At 45.0% G+C, this 26,411-nt stretch overlaps 1 protein-coding gene across 1 annotated transcript in view; it reads left to right on the top strand.

Annotated features, from left to right (window-relative positions):
* The window catches only part of LRPPRC (leucine rich pentatricopeptide repeat containing), a 402,453-nt gene that overhangs the window by 311,912 nt on the left and 64,130 nt on the right, over positions 1–26,411 (top strand). The window contains exons 29-30 of the mRNA XM_082250995.1: positions 219–300; positions 20,661–20,787. Coding sequence (XP_082107121.1) covers positions 219–300; positions 20,661–20,787 — 209 coding nt within the window. The remainder of the gene's footprint in view (positions 1–218; positions 301–20,660; positions 20,788–26,411) is intronic.

The following is a 26,411-nucleotide window of genomic DNA, read 5'->3' as shown; positions in this document are numbered from 1 at the left end:
CATCTGTGAACTCTGCACTATGTGCGCCACATGCTTCTATGTTTCTGAATAGATAGTCTTACAGACACAACCACCGTCCCTTTTAAGGCCAACTATAATGCTGCTGCGACCCGCAATTAAATTGAGTTTGACACCCCTGATCTTGGCTGTAGAAAATGTAACGATGATCTGTCTTATTGTGCTCACACTTTGAGGCATTTTCTGTCTTTGTTTTTAAGTTCAAGCAAGAAAGGGGTCGAGCAGACAGCAGTGACATCAGCAAAACAGTTGTGGATTTGTGTAAGCAGGGCGATTTTAAAGGTATGTTGATGTTGGATCATATATTTTTTTTTTTTATATACAAATTTCAGGTAAGCGTGCTAAAAAATAAATCTTGCAAGAACTCGATTTACATTGAGGAAATGTTCTGTTACTTGATACAAAGCAATATACTACCTCCCCACTGCCTGTTTTAGGCCCCTTTCACACCAGCGGACTGTTCAGATCCGCCTGTCAGTTTTTCAGGCGGATCTGAACGGATGCCCCATGCATCTCTGAGACATGTCCGCAGATATCCGATCCGATCCGTCAAATCTGGAGGGATGGAAACCCTATTTTCCATCCGTCCAGCAGATCGGATGAGAACGGACAGACGGTCCGTTCTCATCCGATTCCCCCATAGAGAACTGCAGGAACCTGACAGCTCTGTCTCTGCACACAGCGCGGAGACAGAGCTGCCATCTGCTTGAACAGCGGGGACGGACTCTACAGTGTGAAAGGGGCCTTAATCCTTTAAACCCCTCAACTGCACATTTTCATCATACCCCAACTGCCAGAGTAAGCAAGGCCTAAGACTTTGCACACCTTTTTGTTTTGAAGCACCTGGAATGTATTTAGCTGATTCCTACTGAAAATGAAGTTGTGATTTAAACTTCTCATCCCAGCTCAATTATTATTCCGATTTTTCTTCAACACATATCCATTTGGATTACAGCTTCATTGAGCGCTTTAGGATCTCCTACGAAAAAAAAAACTGGCTACCTATTTTGTCAAACTTCTTTTCATAGCCTGACAGTGATTTTGAATGTGTGACATAAAACTGTTAATCAGTCAAATAAACTTAGCTCAAATTGCAGCCTAAACAACTGCCTTCACCAAATAAATTCTTGTTATCTATTATGTCCCAGTACGTATTAACATAACAGAGACTAGACTGATTTTGGAAATTAAAAAAATTGGTGCAATTCATGGAACATTATTACATGTAAAAATAAGCTGATCTCTATATTACCCTAAACTGATATGATCTGATAATTACACAACTGAAATAAATAGTTACATTTGTTGGTCTGTCAAAGGGCTTATACTACCGTTCAGCTAGTGACTAAAAAAGGGGTATTTTTAGGACCCATTTACACCTTTGCATCTGGGATTAGCTGCATTTTTAATGCACATTGTATTGCGCTTTTGTGCAATTCCACACGTGGGTTAAGACTTCTATGGACCTTGCATCTCTGTAGAATAGAAAAAAAATTTGATAGATTATATTTTCCAGCTCCACGCTGCAAAACAGTGTGGACATGTGAACACCACCTATTTGTAATGTTGGAATTATTTGCACGCAGTTCGAGCATTGAGAATTGCGATTTTTAACAGTTTTTACCTACCTTTGTAGAAAAAAAAACGTTGTGAAGCCTTCTTAAAACAGGAGGTATTTGCTTTTTTTCAGATCCTCAGAGAGTTCTTTGCCATGAGATGCCATGTTGAACTTCCAGTGACCAGTATGAGAGAGTGAGAGCGATAACACCAAATTTAACAAACCTGCTCTCCATTCACACCTGAGACCTTTTAACACTAATGAGTCACATGACATCATAGAGGGAAAATGGCTAACTGGGCCCAATTTGAACATTTTGACTTAGGGGTGTACTCACTTTTGTTGCCAGCGGTTTAGACAATGGCTGTGTGTTGAGTTATTTTGAGGGGACAGCAAATTTACACTGTGATACAAGCTGTACACTCACTACTTTACATTGTAGCATTGTTACATTGTAGCAAAATATTTACAAAAATGTGAGGGGTGTACTCACTTTTGTGAGATACTGTATGTATGTGTGATCTGGTCTTTTCCAGCGTGCCCACTCAGGCATGCAGCGCGCTCCTGTGAACGCTGTGTCCACTGGACACAGTGGATCACTGTTATCGGTAACCGGGTTATCATGTGATCACTAAAACTGGTTATAGCTATCACATGGTAACAATGTAAACAACCTATCATGAATGGCTTCCTATTCATGAACCGCTTGCTTACTGTTGTGATCTTTAATTGGCCCAAAGCGATCACAATGTCCCTAGCTCCCTGTACCATGTGATTAGCTTAGCCTATCCCAGATCACAACCATAAGCAAGCTGTTCATGAATGGTTAACCCATTCATGACAGCTTAAACTATTGCTTATACAATAAGCTTGACTCTATAAGCAAGAAGTGTAAAAAAAAACCCTGATCACCCCCACAAAGTAGTACAGTGTCACTGTGGTGACACTGAGCTACTCTGACAGAATGTAAAAAAAGAAAACAAATTCTCTTTCATTCATCGACAGACACAGCGCTCCATAAATCAGAACTACTGGGTAATATTGCCTCCTCCAGGAGTAGGACTAGTCAGAACAAAAAACACCTGGCTATGCCCATGGGCCGTCCTCAGCTTGGTATATAACCCCCTCTCTGCTCCAGGTAATCAGTTTAATCTGTCTAGTCAGGAGTAGGGACCTAGTCTCCCGGCTGGGATCTCTAGTCCTAGCAATTTTTTCTCCTGCTTTACATCTTTTTTGTTTTTTCTCTGGGAAGATCTACAGTCAACTGCCAGGCTGGGCGACGGACTGGATAATCTAGATCCAGTTTTCCCCCCAGCCCAGCTAGTGAGTGCGTGCAGACTGCAGCTACACACTAAACGTCTTACAGGCTCACATGCGACCGGGCTTGGGTCTGAGTCGCCCCAGTCCCTTGGCCGCCAGCTCCCCTACTTCAGTGGCGAGGATTCTGTCTGGAACGTTACCCGCACCATGGACAGCCTCCCCTCTCCCCTTTTTTGCTTTTTTTTTGGGGGTGGATGCGGGTAACCTCCAGGGACGGTCTGACCTGCCTGCAGGTTCACTTCTCCTATATTTAAATTCCTCTGTGAGCTGGGCTTCCCCAAATCCCTTTCCCCCCTGTCTGGACCTGGAGTCTGGTGGGGGTCCCAGGGCAGAGAATGCAGCGGAGACCCCTGGGGTCTCCCCATTATCACCACTCTGTAAGGGTCCTGGGATAATGTGTCCTGTGCCCTGGTAGTCTGGAGGGGTCCCAGTGTAGGAGACCTCTAGGTGCATGCCCTACTGTTTGCAGTGTGGGTATAGTGCAGGGGGGTCCCAGTGCAGAGACCGGGGCAGAATGTGTAGCGGAGTCTCCCCTAACGTGTGGGAGGGGGGTCCCCTTGCAGAGGGTGCAGCATTGCAGAGGGCGCAGGGAAGATCCTGGCAGCATGCTTCAGCGTTTGTAGTGAATGGTGGCCATTTTCCCTTAGTCTGACAGGTCTCAGGTTGGTGGCCATGTTTGTGTAGCCCAATGATGTCACTGGGGCGATTTTCTCTTAGTCTGGCTGGTCTCCGGTTGGCAGCCATGTTTGTGTAGCCCAATGATGTCACAGGGCACATTGTCCCTTCGTCCAGGAGACGCTGAAGTCTCGTGGGATGTCGAAGCTCCTCCTCTTTCTCCTCCTTTTCAGTTTCCTCTTCCTGTGCCCAGGACGTATTAACAGGGATGGCGTCCATGATGATGCTGGGTTCAAATTCTCGGGGCTCCTCCGACTAGTAGGGTGAGTCCTTGGGGGTTCCTGTTATCTATCTCTCTCTGCTGATAGGTACCCTGAGCCTTGGGGAAGATCTTTCAGTGGTGCCAAAAGATCGTTTTTGTACTGCAAGGTCTTCCTTTCCTTATGGAGCCTCAGGGTCACATCTCCCACACTGACCTCCTCATGGAGGTGGCAGGTCCCTTGGAACCCCAGCCTCCCATGGTTGCACTGATGGTGGTCGTGCAGTGCTTAGTGTCCCAGGTGGAAGTGGCGTGTGGGCAAAGGCCCAGAAGGAAGCGTCCCCCGCCTTTCCCCACTCAGTGTATCTCATCTGATTTTGAGCCTGGTGTCGCCATGGATGAAGCCCGTCCAGGGGCGGCTTAACATCACACCCCCAGATCCATCCTATAGTGAGGATGATTCCTCCATGGTCGCAGCAGCGAATTTAAAAAGCGCTGGTAGACACACTCATCACTGCAGTGCCTGAGACTTTAAAAATGGAGGATGCGGCTAATGTAGCCACGGATGTGGCTGTGTTATTTGGTACATATAAGTCACCTCGCACTCTAAAGGACTTTCCTTATGTGCCTTATTTTGACAGGTTTTCTTGTAAGGCATGGGAACAACCAAAATTACCCTTTGTGGTCCTCAAACGTTTTGCTAGACGTTAGGCTTTTGAGGAGTCACTTTAAAAAAGTGGACCCTTTTGTTTCCAGGTTGAACAAAGCTACCATGAACCCAGTAGAGGAATCCCCGTCCTTTAAGGACCTGGCTGACAGGAAAGCTGAGGCTGTGGCATGCAGCATGTTTACTATGGTTGATTCGACATTGCGGCCAGTCTTTGCCTCAGCCCTGGTGTCTCAGACCTTAACTGAATGGGCCAAGCTTTTGCGCTGGGGGGGGGTTAAGCAGGTCCCCGCTGCTTATCTTGATTTAGCGGACCAGTTGATCAATGGGCTGCAGTTTTGGATACAGCTCCTGTGCTGTCCAAACTGTTTCAGCTGTGGTGATTAAGTGCGTGCTGTGGCTTAAGAATTGGTCCGCAGACCAAGCCTCTAAGAAAGCTCTCATTGATCTCCCCTTTCAAGGCGATCGCCTGTTTGGGGCTACCCTGAATGACATCATGGGTACAAGGGTATAACAGGGGGGAAGAGTACCTCCCTGCCATAGTCTGGGAAAGGGAAGGGGCCTCGTCGCAGACGGGGGCCCTCCTTCTTGGCACATAGAAAATGATTTTGTGCTTCTGGGACAGAGAATAAGAGAAATCGATCTTTCAAATCTTCCTGGGGAGGTTCCAAGCATCCTCAATCTGGTAAGCCTAGGGCTAGCTTCTCTGGACCCACAGACAAGGCCCCTTCAGCATGAAGGTCTGCCCTCACCTATTATTGGGGTGAGGGAACATCTTCGCTGGTTTGCGGCCTCGTGGACCTCCTTCATGAGCATCAATGGGATCCACAAAATGATTCTATCTCCTATTTTGCATAGAGGTTCTGAGTCTGGTGGTATCCACCTTCAAGACCGTTCTCTTTGCGCAGTCCTACATGCAGGTTCGGCTCCACAGGAGGATACTGAGGTTTGTGGGAGATCACGGGTTCCTCTGGCATACGCCACTGGCACCCAAGGTCCACGGTAAGGCCAGTATCATCTTTGGCTCAGGCTTCTTCTGCAATTCCTGATAGGAATCAAGGGCGAGGATCTTACAATTAGTCTGGTGGCCTTAAACATCCTTTGGGATGCGCATATTATAACAGTATTACTAAGAAGTGTCATCACCTACATCAGCTTTCCAGCCTCCTTGACCTGTATACCACCATTAGGATTCATCTCCTTTTTGGACTCCCTTTATATGCGCTTTTTATGTTTATTTTTTATTTGGACTTTTATAGACTCTTTAATATGTTTTCAGTCATTTGGGATATTTTAGTGGTTTATTGACTGTTAAGCAGGATGGTAGATCAGCCCTTGGGACAACTGGTGTTCTCTGAGAGGAAGCCCCAAGGGATGGGTTTATTAATTGATCCATTTATTTTGGGTCACACGTGTATATTATTCTCTAGCGCTGCACTTATTGTTACATTTTTTTCTCCATCACTTTTTGTCAGTTGGATGTGCTAGCAGCTCAATTTTCATAGTTTTAGCGCGGTGTTTTCACATTTTTTTCCTGCTTTACAGTCGCTGGTTTTGATGGCTTAGCTATTGAAAACCAGGTACTGAGGGACAGAGGTTTGTCTGGATCAGTGATCCCTACTATGGTGAAGGCAAGGAAGTCGTCTTCCAGCAAGGAATACCATCGTATGTAGAAAGCGTACATTTCTAGGTGTGAGTCGATTGGCGCTCATCCTCGATCTTTTTCTGTGGCTCGGATCTTTACCTTTCTTCAACAGGGCTTTGATCAGAAGTTGACCTTGAGTACCATCAAAGGCCAGGTGTCTGCCTCGGCAATCTTCTTTCAGCGACCCCTAGCCATGCACTCTTTAGTTTGTACCATCATTCAGGGGGTTTGACATGTGGCTCCATCTGTACGGTCTCTTTTGCTGCCATGGGATTTAAATTTAGTGCTTTCAGTTCTACAGAAACCTCCTTTTGAGAATATTTGGGAGATTACCTGGTCTACATTATCGCAGAAGGTGACATCCTTGGTGGCTATTACCTTAGGCCGCAGGGTATCAGGATTGGCGACATTATCTTGTCGCAGTCCCTATTTGATTGGCCGTAGGGATAAAGTGGTTCTTCGTCCCTGTCCATCATTCCTGTCCAAAGTTGTCTCTGCCTTCCATTTGGATGAGGACATTGTGTTGCCTTCCTTGTGTCCCAAGCTGGCTCATCCCAAGAAATTTTCTTTGCATACCTTGGATGTGGTTCGTGCAATTCAGGTGTATCTGGCAGCTACGGAGTTCTTTCGGAGGTCAGACTCGCTTTTTGTGGTTATGGACGGACCAAGAAAAGGGCTGGCCGCTTCTTCGGCTACCATCTCCAGATGGATTAGACGGTGACTCAGACCTATTCCATTAAAGATCAGGTTCCACTTTTCCCTGTCACGGAGCATTTTACTCGGGTGCTGAGACCTTCTTGGGCCTTCAGTCATCAGGCATCAATATTGCAAGTTTGCAAGGCGGCCACTTGGTCGTCGGTGCATACCTTCTCAAAATTTTATAAGGTAGATACTTTGGCTTCTGTGGGTGCTTCTTTTGGCTGCAAAGTTTTGCAGGTTGCTGTTTAAGAGGGGCTGTTCCCTCTTGAGGGGTGTTTTTCTTTAAACTTTTTTATTTTTTTCAGACGGGGCTCCTGTGACCCGGGTAAGGCTCCTGTGTCCTGGTTGAGGGCACTTTGTTTAGCCTGGGGTTATTTTCCCCACCCCTCATTTTCCTTTTGGCACTGCTTTTAGATGTCCCAGTAGTTATGTTTTATGGAGCGCTGTGTCCACCCATGAACGAAAGAGAAAATGGGATTTTTGTACTTACTGTAAAATCAGTTTCTCTGAGTTCATCAAATGACACAGCACCCACCCCTCTACGGTGTTCTGATACTTCTAATACTGCTTGCTACTAAACTGATTACCTAGAGCAGGGAGGGGGGTTACATACCAAGCTGAGGATGGCCCATGGGCGTAGCCAGGTGTTTTTTTTTCTGACTAGTCCTACTCCTGGAGAAGGAAATATAACCCAGTAGTTATGATTTATGGAGCGCTGTGTCCGTTGATGAGAAATGGATTTTACAATAAGTACAAAATCCCATTATTAAAGATGCGGTCACCAGTCAATATCCCTGATCACCACCACACCAGTCATATGATGACGCCGTACTGCACTGGTGACAGTATGTAAAAAAAAAAAACAAATTTGATTTAATTTGTTTTCAAAAAAATTTTGAGAAAATTACAACTTCAAAAAACTCACCATGCCTCTTACTAAATTAATCAGTTTGTCTACTTTCCAAAAAGGGGTAATTTTGGTGGTACTTGTACTATCCTGCCATATTGGGGCCCCAAGAAATAAGATAGGCGCTATAACCTTAACACAAACCAATTAACATACTTAAATTGGGATTTTTTTTTGCCAAAGGCGTAGCAGAATACGTTTTGGCAAATTTTATGAAGAAATTTGATTTTATTAGATATGTTTTATAACCGTAAAAAATATGGTTACTTTTCAAAATGTTCACTATTTTTTTCGTTTATATAGTAAAAATAAAAAGCCCAGTGGTGATCAAATACCACAAAAAGTATTCTATTTGTGTAAAATAACTCTATTTGTGTAAAAATTATATAATTGTGTACAGTGTTGCATGACTGCACAATTGTCAGTTAAAGTAGCGCAGTGCTGAATAGCAAAAAAAATGCCCTGGTCATGAAGGGAGTAAAACCTCTTGGAACTCAAGTGGTTAATTCATGAGACATACAGTAGAGCCTTCCTAAAAAAAAAAAAAAAAAAAAAAAAGGGCACTGTTCCTCTTTTTAGGATAGTGGGCAAAGCCATGCAAGCCACTCCTACATGCCTCTTTGACCAGATGGTACTTCCAGACCTAAATTTTTAAGGGATTGTAAGATCAGTTCTGCGTTTTCTATTTCAGTTTGCTTATTTGGACTTGGAATTGAGGGCAGGCCAGCTGAATCTTCTGGGTTCTCATGTTTGGATGGAAATATGGGAGATGGCTTTAACTTTTTTGTGGTATGCAAGCTCCAGGACTGTCGTCATTCTGAATGCTCCGCTACCTAATGCGTTACTCAACCTGAATAAGCACATGCATATGTTGACACTTGACCAACAGGGATACGCTCAGGCATGTTCAGGTTCTAATCCTTGTATATGTGCAGCAAGCAGAATAGCCCAGGTAGATTCAGACTAGGATCCAAAATTACCCGAGCCCATCCCTACTAACCAAATAGTAATCTCTCTCCCTAATTGGTCAGTATGTCATCAGATACTCCTTGATGACTGTTTTTTTATTTGTTTTTTAAGCTTTTTAGTAATGATCCAAGTGAATCAAAATTTATTCATTTGACCGTAAGCAGTTTGTAATCCGTGGTTGAAGTATCCTCAATTGTGCTACTTACCTGCCCTCTAGGTCAGGGGTTTTCAAACAAAGGGCCTGTTTTCTATCCTTCAGACTTTAGGGGGCCAGATTGTGGCCAATGTGGGTAGAAAATGGCCCAGCATCTGTGAGAATAAACATGGCCTCAGGATTGGTGGTCAGTAGGAGGAGAAGTGTCCCATAATTGGTCATAGTAGGAGGACTAGTACCCCATGATTGGTATTAGTGGGAGGAATAGTGCCTCATTGTTGGTGTCAGTGGGAGGAATAGTGCCCCTAGGGCCAGATAAAGGCTAGCAAAGGGCCACAGTTTTGGAGACCCCTGCTCTAGGTAAAACATTGCAAGGTTTGGGGTTTCTATGCACAATTGGCTTGTTGGAAAATATTCTGACTTTAATATCAACTACTTGTAGCAGATACCTTAGGAAAAGGTTTGACTTGTTTATGTTCCATTGTATATTTCGAATTGTAAGTGGCAGTTGGATGCTGAGCACAGTTTGTGAACAACCTATAGATTTCTTTACATCATTGTGCATTGGCAAATACAGTATCTCAAGAAAGTGAGTACACCCCCTCACATTTTTGTAACTATTTTATTATATCTTTTAACGGGACAACATTGAAGAAATTACATTTTGCTACAAAGTAAAGTAGTGAGTGTACAGCTTGTATAACAGTGTAAATTTGCTGTCCCCTAAATTAACTCAACACAGCCATTAATGTCTAAACCGCTGGCAACAAAAGTGAGTACACCCCTAATTGAAAATGTCCAAATGTGGCCCAAAGTGTCAATATCTTGGGTGGCGACCATTATTTTCCAGCAATACTTTAACCCTCTTGGCCATGAAGTTTAACAGAGCTTCACAGGTTGCCACTGGAGTCCTCTTCCTCTCCGCCATGACGACATCACGGAGCTGGTGGATGTTAGAGACCTTGCGCTCCTCCACTCCTCCACCTTCCATTTGAGGATGCCCCAATAGGGTTTGGGTCTGGAGACATGCTTGGCCAGTCCATTACCTTTACCCTCAGCTTCTTTAGCAAGGCAGTGTTCGTCTTGGAGGTGTGTTGGAATACTGCCCAGTTTACGATCATGCTCTGCTTCAGTATGTCACAGTACATGTTGGCATTCATAATTCCCTCAATGGATCACATATGGTCCAGTGTATGCCATGCCCTCAACCTAAAAATAAGGTTTTCTAAGCATTCTTTTCGGAAGATCTTTTCAAATTTCTACATAAACATTTTTTTTTTTTCTGAAGTGGGCAGACAGCTCCAAGGCAACATATAGAAAATTGCTTCTGATAATGCAGTACCTGGGTTAACTGGTTTAATAACCCCCCCACCCCCACCCAAACAATAATACAGAGGATAAAAATCCAAGAGCTCTCACGTGTTCCATATATCTGATCCCACCGCCAGGCTCTACCTCTACACGTTATGCCACTATCACACATGGCTTCATCTGGACTTGTTAGTTCCCTATGGTTTCTTTTGCACTTTATTTCTCTTAATAGCATTTTTTTATTGTCATTTTGCACTAGCACTTTATTGATTTGATGAGAATACACCATTGTTATTTTGTTTGATGTGCAAGTTGTTGGTGGAGCAGCACTATCACATTTTTTTTATTTTAAACAGGAACAATGCTGGAGGCAATTTACAGCACACACTAATTTTGGAAGCATAATTATTAATGTGGAATGTATTTCCTTGCTAAAGAACATCTTTTTTTATCAAGTTATGGGTAACGTTCTGCTTTAACTAGACACCCAGTCTGCCCTGCTTCTAAGATCTTTACATGTCAGCTGGTGGCTTGAAGTACAGGGATGAAAGCTTGTGTAGGTTCATGACTGTTGGAGACATATATACGCCTCAGTTATAAGTACAGATTCAGATGCACATCTCAGTGATTGGAGCAGCCACATGGATCACCGGAGCAGTCAAAGAGCTAAGTCACTAATAGACCACAGCTTTGCAGCACTTCTTCCTCCCCTTAATGGTGGATTACACATAGAAGGAAGTACTGCAGAGCGGTAGTTTATTATAGCAAACAGTAGGTGGGAGGAAGGAGTCCCAGTAGGAAGCCTTCTGTATATTAGACACACAGTTTCTGTTACCCCATCCTTGGAAAAATGTACAAAAAACCCTAATTATCAAACAGAGGATTTTAACAGTACCACATGAGGTGTAATAAAATATCAAAACTTTTATTGTACAAATATTAAAACACTATCTGTATATTAAAAAAATATATTTCTCTATCGCTCATTGACAGACGTAGTCCTCGGTGATACAGCACCTTCGGGTTATGTTGCCTCCACAGGAGCAGGACTAGACAGGAAATTAAAATGCTCTGGCCACACCCTAGGGGCAGTCCCAGAGGGTATATCCTCTCTCTCTCTGCCTCAGCAAATCAGTTATTTTCTGTCTAGTTAGGAGTAAGGACCTAGATACCTTGCTGGGATCTTCGGTCCTGGCAAGATTTTTTTCTTAAAAAGATTTTTTAGACAGCTTTTTTCTCCAGTGTTCCTGTGAGATCTTCAAGCAAGAAAGCTGAACTGGGCGACGGGCTGGATGTTGAGATCCGGTGGTCACCCCAGTTCAGCCTACGAGCGCGTGCAGGCCATAGCTCCGCGCTGGGTCGGCCGCGACAAAGTCCCATTGGGGGACTGACCCCGCGAGTTAAACGTCTCGCTGAAACGCCAAAGACCATGAGTCACGGCGTCCGTATTGGTCGACAGCCCTCCCGCCGCGGTGGAGAGGGGTACTGTCAGGAGTTGGTGCCCACCTGGTTCCGGTATGGTGAGTAGTATGTTCCCCCTTTTCCCCTGACGGGCCTTGTGGTGAACGCGGGCCCCTCTCTGTATGGTAAGATAGAGTCCCCCTCTATCCTATAACATGGCACAGATCCCCCTACTTTGAGTGTGATTTTATGTGCAAAAAGCCAGGAGGCTTGGTTTGGGAGCTAACAATCTAATTGTATACATGTTAAAAAGATTGTAATCAGTGGCAGTCTGGGAATCTTACTGTGATAATAATAAGGTACCTACCAGTCAGAAGCCACGGACATGTAGACTGCCTTCCTAGTCAAATCTCCAGCTATAGCAGGCCTTCCGAACGGCCATGCGGTCCGCCAGGGCCGGTACCGCCAACCACGCCAAATCCCCACGCAGAGATAGTGTTGTGTGCCCTGCAGCACACCGCTATTCGGTACAGGCCGCCGCCATTTTTTTTTTGCTGGATTGCACGAGCCCCCGTTTTTGGCGTAGCCTCGTGTCTCCAGCATGGGGGCGGCCATGTTTGAGGTGATCCAAACACCTCGTGGAGCTAGGGGAGGCGCCGGAAGGCGTGCAGAGGGGCGGAGCCGCCTCCTTTCTTCCTGGGCAGCCAGCCAAAAGACTTCCTGTTTGTCAAGACAGCGCTGTAACCTGTTGCAGTTAAACTCTGAGCATCAAGTGGTGAGCCTGGGGGTCTATCTCTCTCTCTCTCGATCGATCGATAGGGATCCCTAGCAGGTAACACTAAGGGGCTTTTGTGGTGCTGGGGGTCTGAAAAAAAAAAAAAAAGGTTTTTTATTTTTGAATTATATTATCCGGGAAGTTACTGGAATAATCATGGACCCTGCCACACAAATTCCCCCACCTGTTTCCCTCGAGGGGACCACGGGACCCGCCGGTGCACAGAGTGTGGAGGCATTTACAGCAATTTTGGAGTCTATGGTGGCTCGGGTGGAGGCGGCCTGTCAGGGACGAGGGTCAAGGAAGCGACCCCCGCCTACCCCTATATTATCTGACACCTCTGACTCAGATTCAGAGATGGTCACTGCAGTTGCAGGTCCCTCTGCAAGAGCTGTTACCTCAGGTAAAGCTCCCTCAGACAGTGAGGAGGACGTTCCTTCTCCCGCTATAATTCAGGAAGAAGCATTGGTGGACGCACTAGTTGTGGCAGTGCGGGAAACCTTAAAACTTGAGGTTTTACCGGCAGAAGCAACTGAAACAGAGATTCCCTTTGGTACTAACAAGCCCATCAAAACGGTGAAGGTTTTTCCTGTACCCAAGTGTTTTGGTAATAAGATTAAAGGAGAATGGGAGCATTCTAAGCATACCTTTACGATTTCCAAGCGTATTGCTAGACGCTATCCATTTGAGGAATCCTTCATTAAGAAATGGACGGTACCACCAGTGGTGGATCCACCTATTTCCAGGCTGAATAAAGCCACGGTTATCCCAGTGGAGGACACTTCGTCCTTTAAGGATCCGGTGGATCGAAAGATGGAAGCAGAGTCCCGCACTATCTTCTCTCTGATAGGGTCAGCATTTAGACCAGTAATTGTTATTGGTCTAGTTTCCCAGACACTTACGGAATGGGCGAGATTGGTACGCCAAGACCTTAGGGGAAAAGATATTCCCCAGGAAACATCTGATTTGATGGAACAGATTATACAAGGGCTACAGTTTATCTGTGACGCAGCCTTGGACACTACTCCCCTATTAGGGCATGCATCTATGTCAGCGGTAATCCTCAGACGTGTGCTGTGGTTAAAATGCTGGTCAGCTGACCTAGGTTCCAAAAAGACCTTGACGAATCTCCCCTTTCAGGGGAATCGTCTATTTGGGGCCACCCTAGATGAAATCATTAAGGATGCCACTGGGGGCAAGAGCACTTTTTTGCCACAGGCTGCTAAAGCTAAGGGACCTCGCAACAAGCGAGGACCTTTCTTTACCGCCCATAAAGGGTTCGCACGCCCGGCTGGAACAAGCGGGAAAGGCAAGACTCCTCCAGGAGGGTTCAAGAAAGGCTGGTCGGACAAACAGAGGACCGACTCAGCCAAACCCGAAGCAAAGGAGTACACAGCCTGAAGGTGCGCCCCCACCCGGTTTGAGGGTGGGGGGACGTTTTCACCGCTATTCAGGACATTAGATCGAGCATCAACTACTACTACCGGTGCAATTCTTCCCTTCCAACATTTAAGTACTACAGGGAGCGGTAGTCACCGTTCCCTGAATAGATCTTTTCCTTTACCTTTTCCTAAGATTAGTCTCAATTCCCCACAGGAATCGGATCTGGTTGACCAGACAGGCCAAGAAGCCTCTAGCCGGGTGACTTCGGTCCCTGAGGTTCAACCAGAAAAGATCACCCTTCCTGATAGTAATCAGGTATCTGATAAATGTGTGGGAACAGAAAACGACCAGACTTTCTCGGATGGTCGGGGCCAGATAGCTCTAGGGACGCCTGGTTCAGATCCAGTCAGCGCCAGTGGTCCTAGAAATTCTAGGCTGGCCTCGTCAAGCCGGCCTGGCCGACTTGGACATGCTAGTCGCAGACGTTCCGTGGGAACTTCGTCTCAGGGAGTGTCTGTGGTCTCAAGGACCAATTTACCATCGTGCTTTACAGTCGCTGGTTTTAATGGCCTGGCCATTAAAACCCAAGTACTGAAGGACAGAGGTTTGTCAGCTTCAGTCATTCCTACCCTTATTAAAGCAAGGAAAGCGACTTCCAGCAAGGTCTATTATCACACATGGAAGACTTATATTGCGTGGTGCGAATCTTTAGGATTTCCTCCACGTACCTATTCGGTGACTCGAATATTGGCTTTTTTGCAACAAGGGGTTGAGCAGAAACTAGCCTTGAGCACCATCAAGGGTCAAGTTTCAGCATTAGCAATCTTCTTTCAGAAACCTTTAGCTACCAAGTCCTTGGTGCGGAATTTCATCCAGGGGGTGCGGCACCTGGCTCCACCAGTCCGCGCGCCCTTACCGCCCTGGGATCTTAATTTAGTTTTGTCGGTTCTACAGAAACCTCCCTTTGAAAACATCAGGGAGATTCCCTTGCTTACTTTATCCCAGAAGGTGGCCTTCTTGGTGGCTATCACTTCTGCTCGCAGGGTGTCAGAACTGGCTGCATTATCATGCCAGTCCCCATACCTAGTGATTCATAGGGATAAGGTAGTACTTCATCCTAAGCCATCCTTTCTTCCAAAGGTGGTTTCAGATTTTCATCTGAATGAAGATATTGTACTACCTTCCTTGTGTCCTCAGCCCAAGCATCATCGGGAACATGCGTTGCATTCCTTGGATGTGGTTCGGGCAATCAGGGTATACCTGAAAGCTACGGAATCATTCCGTAAGACGGATTCACTTTTTGTGATCACGGATGGCCCCAGAAAGGGTTTGCCTGCATCTGCCGCGACCATTGCCAAATGGATTAGACAGACGGTGGTACAGGCTTATTCTATTAAGGGTCAGAGTCCTCCGTTCCCTGTTAGGGCGCACTCCACTCGAGCGCTCAGTACTTCCTGGGCCTTTCGCCATCAGGCGTCAGTGGTCCAGGTATGTAAGGCGGCCACCTGGTCGTCGGTACATACCTTTACAAAATTCTATAAAATTGATGTGACGGCATCGGCGGATGCCTCATTTGGCCGCAAGGTTTTGCAGGCCGCAATTTGAGGAGACCGGTGGTCTACCTCGAGGGTTTTTTTCTGTTTGAAAAATTTCTTTTTTGTTGAGTCTCATCATTAAGGATGAGCATTGTAAACTTCTAGTTGGCACCGGTTGGGCCTTCTAGATTGGGATTTGATTTCCATTTTCCCACCCCTCATTTGTGATACTGCTCTGGGACGTCCCGAAGGTGCTGTATCACCGAGGACTACGTCTGTCAATGAGCGATAGAGAAAAATGGATTTTTGTAAAATCTTACCGTAAAATCCTTTTCTCTTGAGTTGGGTTGGGTTAAAATCTCTAAAGACTGCTTTTTGACATAACTGATTTGCTGAGGCAGAGAGAGAGAGGATATACCCTCTGGGACTGCCCCTAGGGTGTGGCCAGAGCATTTTAATTTCCTGTCTAGTCCTGCTCCTGTGGAGGCAACATAACCCGAAGGTGCTGTATCACCGAGGACTACGTCTGTCAATGAGCTAAGAGAAAAGGATTTTACGGTAAGATTTTACAAAAATCCATTTATTTCTGGGGCATAAACCCAGCCTGATCCGAGTGGAAAATGGAGGCGATCACCTTATTCAAACATAGCGCCAACACTTTTGCTAATATTTTAATGTCACTTTGTAACAGTGATATAGGTCTATATAATCCCAGGTCCAGCTTGTCCTTACCTTGTTTTAAATGGAGGATAATATTGGCTTTACGCATTGAGGGAGGCAGTCGCATAGTCTGTTTAGCCTCCTGAAAAACGTCCAGATGTGGCAGCGTCTCCTCTGAATATATCTTATAAACTTTGATCGGGATTCCATCCTCACCCGGGGCCTTAGTGTTAGGAAATAAAGAGGTGACATGTTGCAACTCCTCTATAGTCAAGGGGGCATCTAAATGTTCCCTCTCCAACTCAGAGAGGGACACCAATGGAATAGCCTCCACATATTCCAGCAGGTCCATCTCTGAGTGGGCCTGTCTTGACTGATACAATGTAGAATAGTATGATACTAGAACTTCCATACTGGCATCCGGGGTGCTGACCACCCTCCCCCCGCTCCCCTTTAGAGCACCTATAGGGGGGGGGGGGTGGACTGATTAGAATGGGCAATTTTAGCTAAAAGGCGGCCTGTACACTCCCCTTCCTCGTAAAATGGCTGCCGAATAAAAAATCGCTTCCTTTCAGCCCCAGCAGTGTAAATACGCAGGAGAGCCTCCTGCGCCGCTACCCAGCTATCACAATTGATCTCCGAGGGGTCAACAATAAGCCCAGCCTCCAGGTGACCAACTAATTGCTCGGCCTGAACCCCCTGCGCAGCTGTATTTCGTTTAATGGACTGAACCTCAGTTATAAATAGGCCCCTCATATACTCCTTAAAGGTCTCCCACCTAATACTCAACTCACCCTCTCCTATATTCACTTGCCAGTACTGCTGAAGCTTAGTTCTCACTTTATCATGGGACGGGAACAGATTTAGCCAAAGAGTATTCAGTTTCTATGGTGCCCTCCGCAAAGTGGCACTAGGTCTCGCCTCTAAGTACAAGATGAATGGGGAGTAATCTGACCCACTCCTCAGCCCATATCTGATATTGTAGACATATCTGAGCGCATCAATGGAGCAAAGGCACAGTTCAATACGGGAAAGCGACATATGAGTTTTGGAAAAGCATGAAAACGCCTTTTCGGTTGGATACCGAAGTCGCCAAGGATCTACCTATCTAATCTCCTCAGCAATTTTAGCCAGGATCGTACGGTCCGTGCCCCCGCCGCAACAGAGTGTCTATCTAAATTGTTATCACATACACAGTTAAAGTCCCCAATGATATACAACGGGACTTCAGGATGTTTCATCAAATATGCCACCAGTTCCCAAAGGATTCCACTATGGAAAGGTGGTGGCACATAGATGAAAGCCAATATGCAATACACAGTGTATAGTTTACAATATAAAAAAACATATCTCCATCCACCTTAGAGTGGTGTTCCTGATAATCCAGGGATCTGTGGATCAACACACTGACCCCCCTAGAATAGGAGGTATGTGTAGAGTGATATTCCCACCCTACCCATGCAAAGTGTTAGCAAGACTGAGAGTCCACAGTTAGATGAGTCTCTTGTAGTAAACAAATGGCCGGTAGATGCCTCCGAAGCACAGAGGAAACCATTGTGCGTTTAAGCTGGTCGTTCAAACCTCTTACATTCCATGATACCACTGGTAATGAATCATGGTGGCTGGAATGCAAGCATTGCAGTGAAGCTATGGGGCCTGAAATACAGGTCCCATCCTGTCATCATCAAATTGCAAGGTATATAATAAAAGAGAGTATATACATCTATGCATGGAAAATATCCGAGGCGGGCCTCGGTCTGACTCACAACTGTAATGGCCATAAGGACCAATAAACATAACATAAAACTAATATCTTCAAAGGTGCTAGGGGGAATGTGCCCCGGGCTGCAAAGCAAGCCCTTGATCACAGGGCCCAATCCACCCAGCACCAAAGCAATCAAGACTGCAGAATTCTTCAGCACAAGCTGCACCTCATTTTTCCTAACTACCAAACCCAGCAGTTGCATATCAAAGACAAAATGTTAAATAATAGTCTATATGAAAAAATGAAAATAATTAATTGAACCAAAGGTCCACGGAATGGTCCGATCCCCTGAGCTCAAAAAATAGAAAAAATAAGTGGAACTATGATGGGAACTTTTACTTAAAAAAAGATATATTACATGTCAACATTACATATGCACAAGGCTGTATCTTCGATCATAGTAATTCCCTCATCATCCCTGCCAAACTTGGGTAATGGGTTGCTTGCTGGAACTTCAGTGCATTTCACAGGTCAATGCCTGCTTCATCAGGAAGATAACTATGGTCAAGCTCTAAAATAAGTACATTCAACATAACAATTTGAGTAAAGCTACATCTGATGCATACTTGTCCCACATCATAGGGAACAGAAATGTTACATACCTGTATTGTATGTAGCGCTGCTCTAGAGCCTGCATTTCCTGTTCCATCCAGACTTCATACTTTCTCTCCAGTGGGCACTGGCTGTTTCCCCAGCTTCCAATAGCCAGCCCCAGAACATGCAACAGTTTTTGTTGGCCAAATACACACTGATGCCTCTGAAACTGCCAGGGATTTCTTTCCTCCTCTCTAACAGGGTATATGTGTGGGAGGTCCCTCAGGCTGGTCTGATATCAATCACCCATACCTTCCTGTCTGGGGCCAATGTCTTCACTGCTTGACGGATCTGCTCTTCAGCCCAGACCTCCCCAGGGAGCTGATCACCATGCTTGACTGTGGGCGGGTGCCTTCTTCACCACACCACTGGATTGCAGTGACAGGGTCCATTTTGGTGCTTGTAGGGGTGCTGTCTTAAGTTGATTGCTTAGTAAAGGTAGTCCGTACGAGCCCCCACATGTAGCGCTACCCCTGAAAAAGCCACTTGCGTATTTGGTTCTATATTCTGCCTTTTAACCCCAACAAACAGTCTCAGCCCCTCTGGCACACCCGGTACTAAGGTTATTGCAAGCACACCAGTAAACAGACACAAGTTATAGTGAAAACAGTTAAATCTTTTTTTTACTGAAATATAAAAGCAGTCAAGTGCAATAACATAGACGCATAACATATAAAGGTTTTACCTTTGATAAATAGCCAATGGCAAAAAGAACAGCAACAACAATAGGATGCAACACATGTATATATACGTATACACACATATATATTGTACAGCTCAATAAACTTGATTTTTATTATCTATGAGCACAGGTCACAGCAGGGCAGAGTGATGACAATTTGTATATCAGGCCACTCCCTTCTATACCTCAACACCACAGTCCCAGAAACTGAGAAGTCTGTTTCTAACTGACTAAAACTATATAGCCCTTTAATATCTAGACTCGCTCTCCCAACAATAGAGTCTTGAGTGTAGATGCGGGCTTCCCAAAGCACCAACAGGACCAATCCCTTGCGGGGAAACAGGCTGTAGTCTTTTAGAAAGAAGAAGGCCTTATGTCTTCCACTAGCTCTGCGTTGGTGCACTTGGTGTCCTGTTGGCAAAGTGAATTAGGTTTTTTGTAAGCAATGTACTTGTGTCCTGCAAATGGGCAAGTGCCCGCTCACCAATCTTGCGTTCAAGGCCAAGTGAGATGTCCTGGAACAAGTCAGGCTCTTCGGGTAACCCAACTGGTTACTGCACCTCTGGCACACTTGACGCTGTCGGTACAGTTGCCTCTGGAGATGCGCTGGAGATCCCCCATTTCAGAAAGGTTGTACCCCAACTGGCCGTGGGTGCCTAAAAGGACTATATGCCGACCCAGGAGGCAACACCTCTGCCCTAGGTCTGGTCTTCTCCCTTGCCTTGTGGTGTCTCCTAGCCCCAGGTAGACAAGATGGTGTCCTTTTCCTTTCTTTAATCCTAAGGGCAGCTGGTCTGTGTTGTTCTGTCCCCATAGAAAGTTATGGGGCCATTTTGTAATGGGAACTACAGGTCCCATGATGCATTGCTGCAGTACTCCTTGAGTGTCATTGGTTCCCTCCCCTGCCAATGAGAAATCAGGGAAGGGAGCAGAGTGAGCAGCTCTGCCTGTGTGTGCCTCTCCTCACTGCATAGTGAGAAGCGGTGATGGAGGGGGAAATTCCCCCTCAGAAGCTGACAGTCTGTGTTTCTCCCTTCAGTGAGAGTCTCGTTCAGCTTGGCACAGTTGCGGGGGATGTGAGGCACCCACTACATGTGCATATGACACATTAATAAACAAAGCAGGAGATGGGACCAACAATTTCAATCTTCTTGAAGACCAGTTGATCTATTCCTTCCGGAAGATTGCAATTGTTGGTCATATTTCTTGATTTGTTAATGTGTCATATGTACAGTATAGGTATGTCATTTTTCTGTTCCCTATGATGTGGGACGAGTTTTGCATCAGATATATCTTTACTCAAAATATTGTTCTGAATGTACTTTATCATTTTAGTGCTTGACTGTAGTTATCTTCCTGATGAAACAGGATTTGACCCATGAAGCATGTCGAAGTTACAGCAAGCAACCCGTCACCTAAGTTTGGCAGGGATGATAAGATAGTCTTATGCATATGACATTTTAACCCGTACTATTTCTTTTTTAATATGAAAATAGTGTTTTAATATTTGTACAATAAGTTTTGATATTTTATTACCCCTCATGTCGTACTGGTAAAATCGTTTAATAGTTAGGGTTTTTTTGTTTATTATATATTTCCTTCACCCTGAGAACCCCGATTTTTATATGGTCAGGTGGATGATAATGATGGTTAGTGAATTAAGCCTGCCTATGAGACTGCTTAAAAAGTTCCATAGTGTTAATAGGCCTATGGTGAATCATTTTATTTGGTTTTTCTTTTTAGATGCATACAGTCTGTTTCTGAAGTCTGAGCAGAATAATGAACCTCTGACTAAAACTGCATATGCAAGGCTTATTAAAGCACTGCTGGAAGGTGGCCTAATGGAGGATGCTTTGAATGTAGAAGATGTGTGAGTATTGAGCTTTCAAGAATATCTTTACTTTCCATGTTGTGAGCTGTTGATTTGTAGTTAGAGAATGGGGAACATGGTGGAAGTTCCCTAGAATTCAACAACTACACCTATTCGAAGGGCCATCTTCACCTGCACAGCATACACAGGTGTTCCGTGCAGCCAACATGTTTATATCAATGACAGACAGATGGCTGCACGGGTCTCATAGTGCATGCCCAACTGTATACCTATGTTGAAGCAATGTGCAGATCAGAACACAGCCTGTCTGCATTCTTATCCATGCATCAGTCCTGCAGATTGAGCACCCATAGCCTGACCCACTGGTAAACACAGTTGTTCTTTTTCCCCCCACCCCCTTGCGTCTTAAAGCGGCGTTCCAGTCATCTGTGGGAAAAATAATTTAGCAGCTACAAAAACTGTACCTGATGACTTTTAAAAAAAAAACAGCTACTCCCCTCTCCCACTATCCAACAGTGTGCTTACCCCAGTCAGTCTCACCCACTGTCTTCGGGCCCCGGCGCCAGCATCTTTACTATGGGTACCCGGCTGTGGCAGCTTGCGGCTTCATAGCCGGGTGCCCACTGCGCATCATGAATAATGGATGCTGTCAGTATCCCAAAAGACTGCATGGGGTAGGGAGGGAGGAGAGCTTAGGTTTCCCAGCGCTGCCACTCGGAACTGAAGTAGAAAGCGGGGACCTGCCAAAATGGGGCACCTGCTCTAAACCCCCCACCCACTCCTCAAAAGTGCCAATTGTTTGAGGAGCAGGAAACGAGTCCTTGAAGTGAAACTTCCCCTTTTGGGTGGAGCTCTGCTATAATTTCTACTTCCATGCACCATCACTTCCACGCACAATTACAGTTCCCCAAGTTTATTTCTGCCCTTTTCCACATTTTTAAGAAAAATGAAAAACTCAACATCACACATCAGGATGGGACTCAAGTTACCTTAACTATCACTAGGTGGCCCATCTTCTTGCACCTCACGTATAACTTAGCTCAACCTACACCACTGCCTTTGAATTTTTTTTTTTTTTTAATTATCATTGAAATGCCTCTTCCACACTAGCACTTGTATTGTACAACATACTGTGTATTACTATGACCACTGGAACATATGAATTGTACTATCTTCTGATGTTATGTTGTCTTTTGTAAATAAGGAATGCAAGGAGAAAAATTCATGTTATGTACACTAGTGCTGAGTACATAGGTTGCCTATATACCAAGCTATTTTGTCATTAAAGTGGTTGTAAATCCTTTCATATACTCAGTGAAGTGACTGGCCTCAGAGAATACACAGAGATGAAACATCCTACATAAGTTGTACCTGTTTATCTGCAGCTGTCTTTCCCCTACATCCATTCAAAGTGCAGAATTTACAAAGGATCTCTAAGCTCTGAAAAGCAGGGGTCGGAGAGCTGAAGTCACATCAGTGAAGAGAGCTGATTGGAGGGAAGGGACACAACCCCTTCACATATGAGCAGAGGTGAGGCTGTCAATCAGCTGAAGCTCCCTCCCCTGTCACCATTGTTGTCTTGGTGTCTGGAAAACTTGTTACTAGTAACTCATTCTGATAGGAGAGGAAAAAGGCAGCATACAGAAATTACACTTATTGCTATGGATAGCGAGAAGCACACACTATAGAGGGATACACTTTGTTCATATTTCATTTACAACCACTTAACAGGCATGTTCAGCCATGGCAGTTGAGCCATGGTTTTACTACCCCCACTGCTTGCCTGAAGACTAAACGTACAGCACTCACGCAATGATTTCTCGCTTTTGGGAGGTGCTGTTGCCAACAACCTTGACTAAGCAGTTCAGCGGGGCCACCCTGCAACCGCCCCAGAATCCTGTGCAATGCATGACGCTGTGGCATGGTAATGTGTAATTTAAAATGGTAAATCAGACCGGGAGGATGCAACATACCACCTCCTCGCCACCTGTCAAACACATCTGAATAGCAGTCAGAGTCTCTGCCATACATATGATTGAGCCTTAAAGTGATTGTAAAGGTTAGTTTGTTATTTAAAAACAAAAAGGGTTTGGCACAGAGCAGCCCGATCCTCCTCTTCTGGGGTGCCCCAGCACCCCTTCTGGCTCCTCCTCTTCATCGGATGCTCCCACGGAGAGCCACTTTCCATGGGGGCACCCATGCGGGCGTGCTCCCAAGTCCTGCTGCTGCATCTATTGACACAGACAGCAGGACTCGGCCCCGCTCTCGTGTCACTGGAATTTGACAGCATCGGGAGCCAACGAGGGCCCGAGACAGCGGCTAGAGCTGCTGGGCTCGTGATCATCGATGTAACGTTCGGGCTCAGGTAAGAATAACAGTGGGTCTGGGGGACAGCTGCGACCATGAAGATTTTTCACCTTAATGCATATGCATTAAGGTGAAAAACCTTGAGACTTTACAACTCCTTTAACAAAGTCAATTTATTTTCATAGTAACAAACGAATTGTTTCCAGGGCCGCTGATAAGGCAGTATAACCTGCCCTCCTATACCTGGCCAGGGCACTATCTGTTCAAATAGGGGCCCGGGCACCTGCCGAGCAGGAGGGCTGGCTGTACTGCCTTATTGCTGACACTGATCCTCTTGTGCTAGCTGTTCCCCTGACTTTCATTTACACCAAATAAACTCTGCAATATCTGTGCATTCATTTATGAAATACAGGCCGAGAAGTTGGTAGCCGAGAAGCTGCACTACTAATGAGTTTTGTGTAGTCTATATAGAGCTAGTCTGGGAGATGTAAAATTAGAGATGTCGCAGTATTGGAATGAAAGATTAGGTCTGTAACAGTGGCTAACATCTATTTAATCACACTGAAGATTGAAAGATTGGGGGAAAGTAAATCCCGAGCTTCATGTAATTTACAGCCCTCCCGCGTGAAATGTTGATTTAAGGCCTCCGACAGATGGGACAAAGATAGAAGAGGAACTGAGCAATGAGTGCTTAGGCAGGGATTAAGGGGATTGCTAAGAAAATCCCGAGTCCAATGACTATTTCTGACCCCCCTGAAGCTGAAAGTGACTGAGAGAGGATGGTCATATTGTGTCGGCAAAGGATTTTGCGGGATTGATGGGAATAATTTAGCAATGACCCTGCTTACTTCCCAATCTGCTCAGTGCATAAGTTTCAGTAGGTAGAATAGACTGCTCATTCGGTTAGCCTCAAGACGATCAGTGTGATTTATCTTGATTGTTGATACACTAAATGACAGTGACCTTTTTATCCCCTCGCTACTCTCACTGCTTTCCCTGCTGCAGCAGATTTTTTTTTTTCGCTTTTGTTAATCTAGGAAGGAACTTTGCAAAGTTATGCTGGGATTTCATTAGTGGTCGGTGCATTTGGCAGATGCTGGAAAACAGATGCAGGGGACAAGCTCGGCTTTTTCTTAATTTAAAAGCTTGCCTTGGCTTTCTGATATTAAACTCTTTGTCATTAGAGCATAGACTGCTGAAGATTTTTGAGATGTGTGCGTATGGCAGCAGGTGAGGCGCCATGCATTTTCGCTTTATGCTGGGAGTATTGTCAGCTTTATAAACCTATAGTTGTGTCCTGGCCAGATATGGTGTTTCAGCTGTTTTGTGTCATGTTCTTATGTAAGATTGGTACAAATGGGAAAATGTCGCTCATCCCAAGTATGTTAGAAGCAATTGACAAGCACACGGGAAGTGACTTGTAACTAAGCTTTGGGTGCAGGCAATTAACTGCTTCACAAATTTAAAGAAAGGAAATTTCTCCTCTGAAGTAGGATTTTAAGGGCAATTAGACAAAAATGTAAAATAATTCACATTTATTAGAAAAAACAGATAAAAACAGGACCTCCATCGTGTCCACATTGACATGTAGAAACAAATACATGATCATAGATGCAGCAATACGTAGGATTGATCCCCCCTAGGAGCACAAAAGCCCCTAGTACAATAATAGTAGGACCACATCGCGTTTCAAATAGTAAGTGAACTTGCAGTTCTATTCTTCTTCTGGGATACTATCCCCACCACTGCAATACAATAGATAACACATATTTCATTTATCATATACTATTTCACAAATGGAGTCACCCCCCATACAGAGTAGCACTACTCTTGACCACAAGTTTGTCCTTTGGATATGGTCCCATAGGAGTAGCCCCCTGTATTTCACCCTACACAACCAGGGAAAGGAAGTCCGATATGCCACCTCAAGGAAAAAACTCCTGCATCTCTGCAGGACCGCGGGAAAAGTTAGTTATGTTCCCATGAAAAAATGCACGGTGCCCTTATTGAAGAGAACTATATATATTATTTTAGAAAAGGCAAAAAGTAACAAAGAGATGACAATAAGGAGAGTGGTGCCAGATATTTGAAGACCTCCTATAAGGAAAAACATCCCTTTAGTGCAAAAAACAGGGGGGGGGGGGGGGGAAAGGAAGGGATTAGACAAAAATACCAACCCCATAGATATACTTACAATGGTAAAGATCCCAGGGTGGAGAGGACAAAACCATGGGACCTAAAATCCGTTTTGGAGATTCCAGTGTTAGCTAGACAGACTAGGATCTCTCACTGTATTGCGGTCTAATACTGATAAATAAAGCCTCTAAGCAGCTTCCATATCACCTCTTAGCAAGGGAGGGAACAGTCCACCTCCTCTCGCTTTGAGGCGGTCAGAGAAATGGCGACGGGTGCGGACCTCGGCGTCCTCACATAGGGCGCATGCGTGGCGTGCCGCCGTGTAGATCACGCCCCTAAAGCAGATGATGATCACTCATCATCACCTCCTCCAAAACCGGTTAGACTGACGGGGGCGGCGCAACAAACCTGTCACACCGCAATCTCTCCCACTGTGGGTGGATTATAGGAATACTAATGACCACCGACACACAAAATACATGGGAAACAGCGGGTGGAAGATTCCCCCCAAAGCTCCACATATGTCAAGGCCTAAGGGGGCCTACTTGTGCCAGGCAGAGATAGCAGGAATGATCAAACGAGAGTAGCAGGAGAAGAACATCCAAAACCTGGAAAAAGGTGGGCATGGGGGTGACCCCAAAGTGACAGTATAAAAAACGACATCATTTCACAATAATATTATACTTGCAACATCCTTTCGCAATGCCATAATTATAATACAATATAACATGCTTTGAATTATTTAGAAACTTTCACCCTGTCTCGGTATAGGAGTTTTTGAATGCAAGCACAAAAAAAAAAGAATATGCAATTAAAAAATTTATGAAAAACCATGAAACTGGTGCCATGGGGGATAAGGGAGGGCGATGACGTGAGTAAAGTGGAACAAGACAGCAATAGATAAGGTATACAGTAATACATAGCAACGCTATAAAGAACAGCAGCGCTATAGAACATATACACCTCAAAGCGATTACAATACGTCCAAAGGGTGACCTATTGTGTATCCCATGAATCCAAAATGGAGGACATATAGAGAGTGATTTAGTGACAAGGGTTTCAAAGGCCTACACAGAAGAAGAAAGAAAGATAGGGAGTAAGATACTACCCAAATTGAGAAAAAGTGCATATGATATGTACAAAAATATATATATATACGGAATTATTCAGTTTTTTCTGAACTAAAGCCCTGTAGGAACCAGCCTAAAACTTTCCATCTC

Source organism: Pelophylax lessonae (assembly GCF_965119305.1).
Source record: "Pelophylax lessonae genome assembly, chromosome: 3".
Classification (NCBI taxonomy): domain Eukaryota; kingdom Metazoa; phylum Chordata; class Amphibia; order Anura; family Ranidae; genus Pelophylax; species Pelophylax lessonae.
Note: the sequence above shows the minus strand (reverse complement) of the source record. Positions and strands in the feature narration are given on the sequence as shown.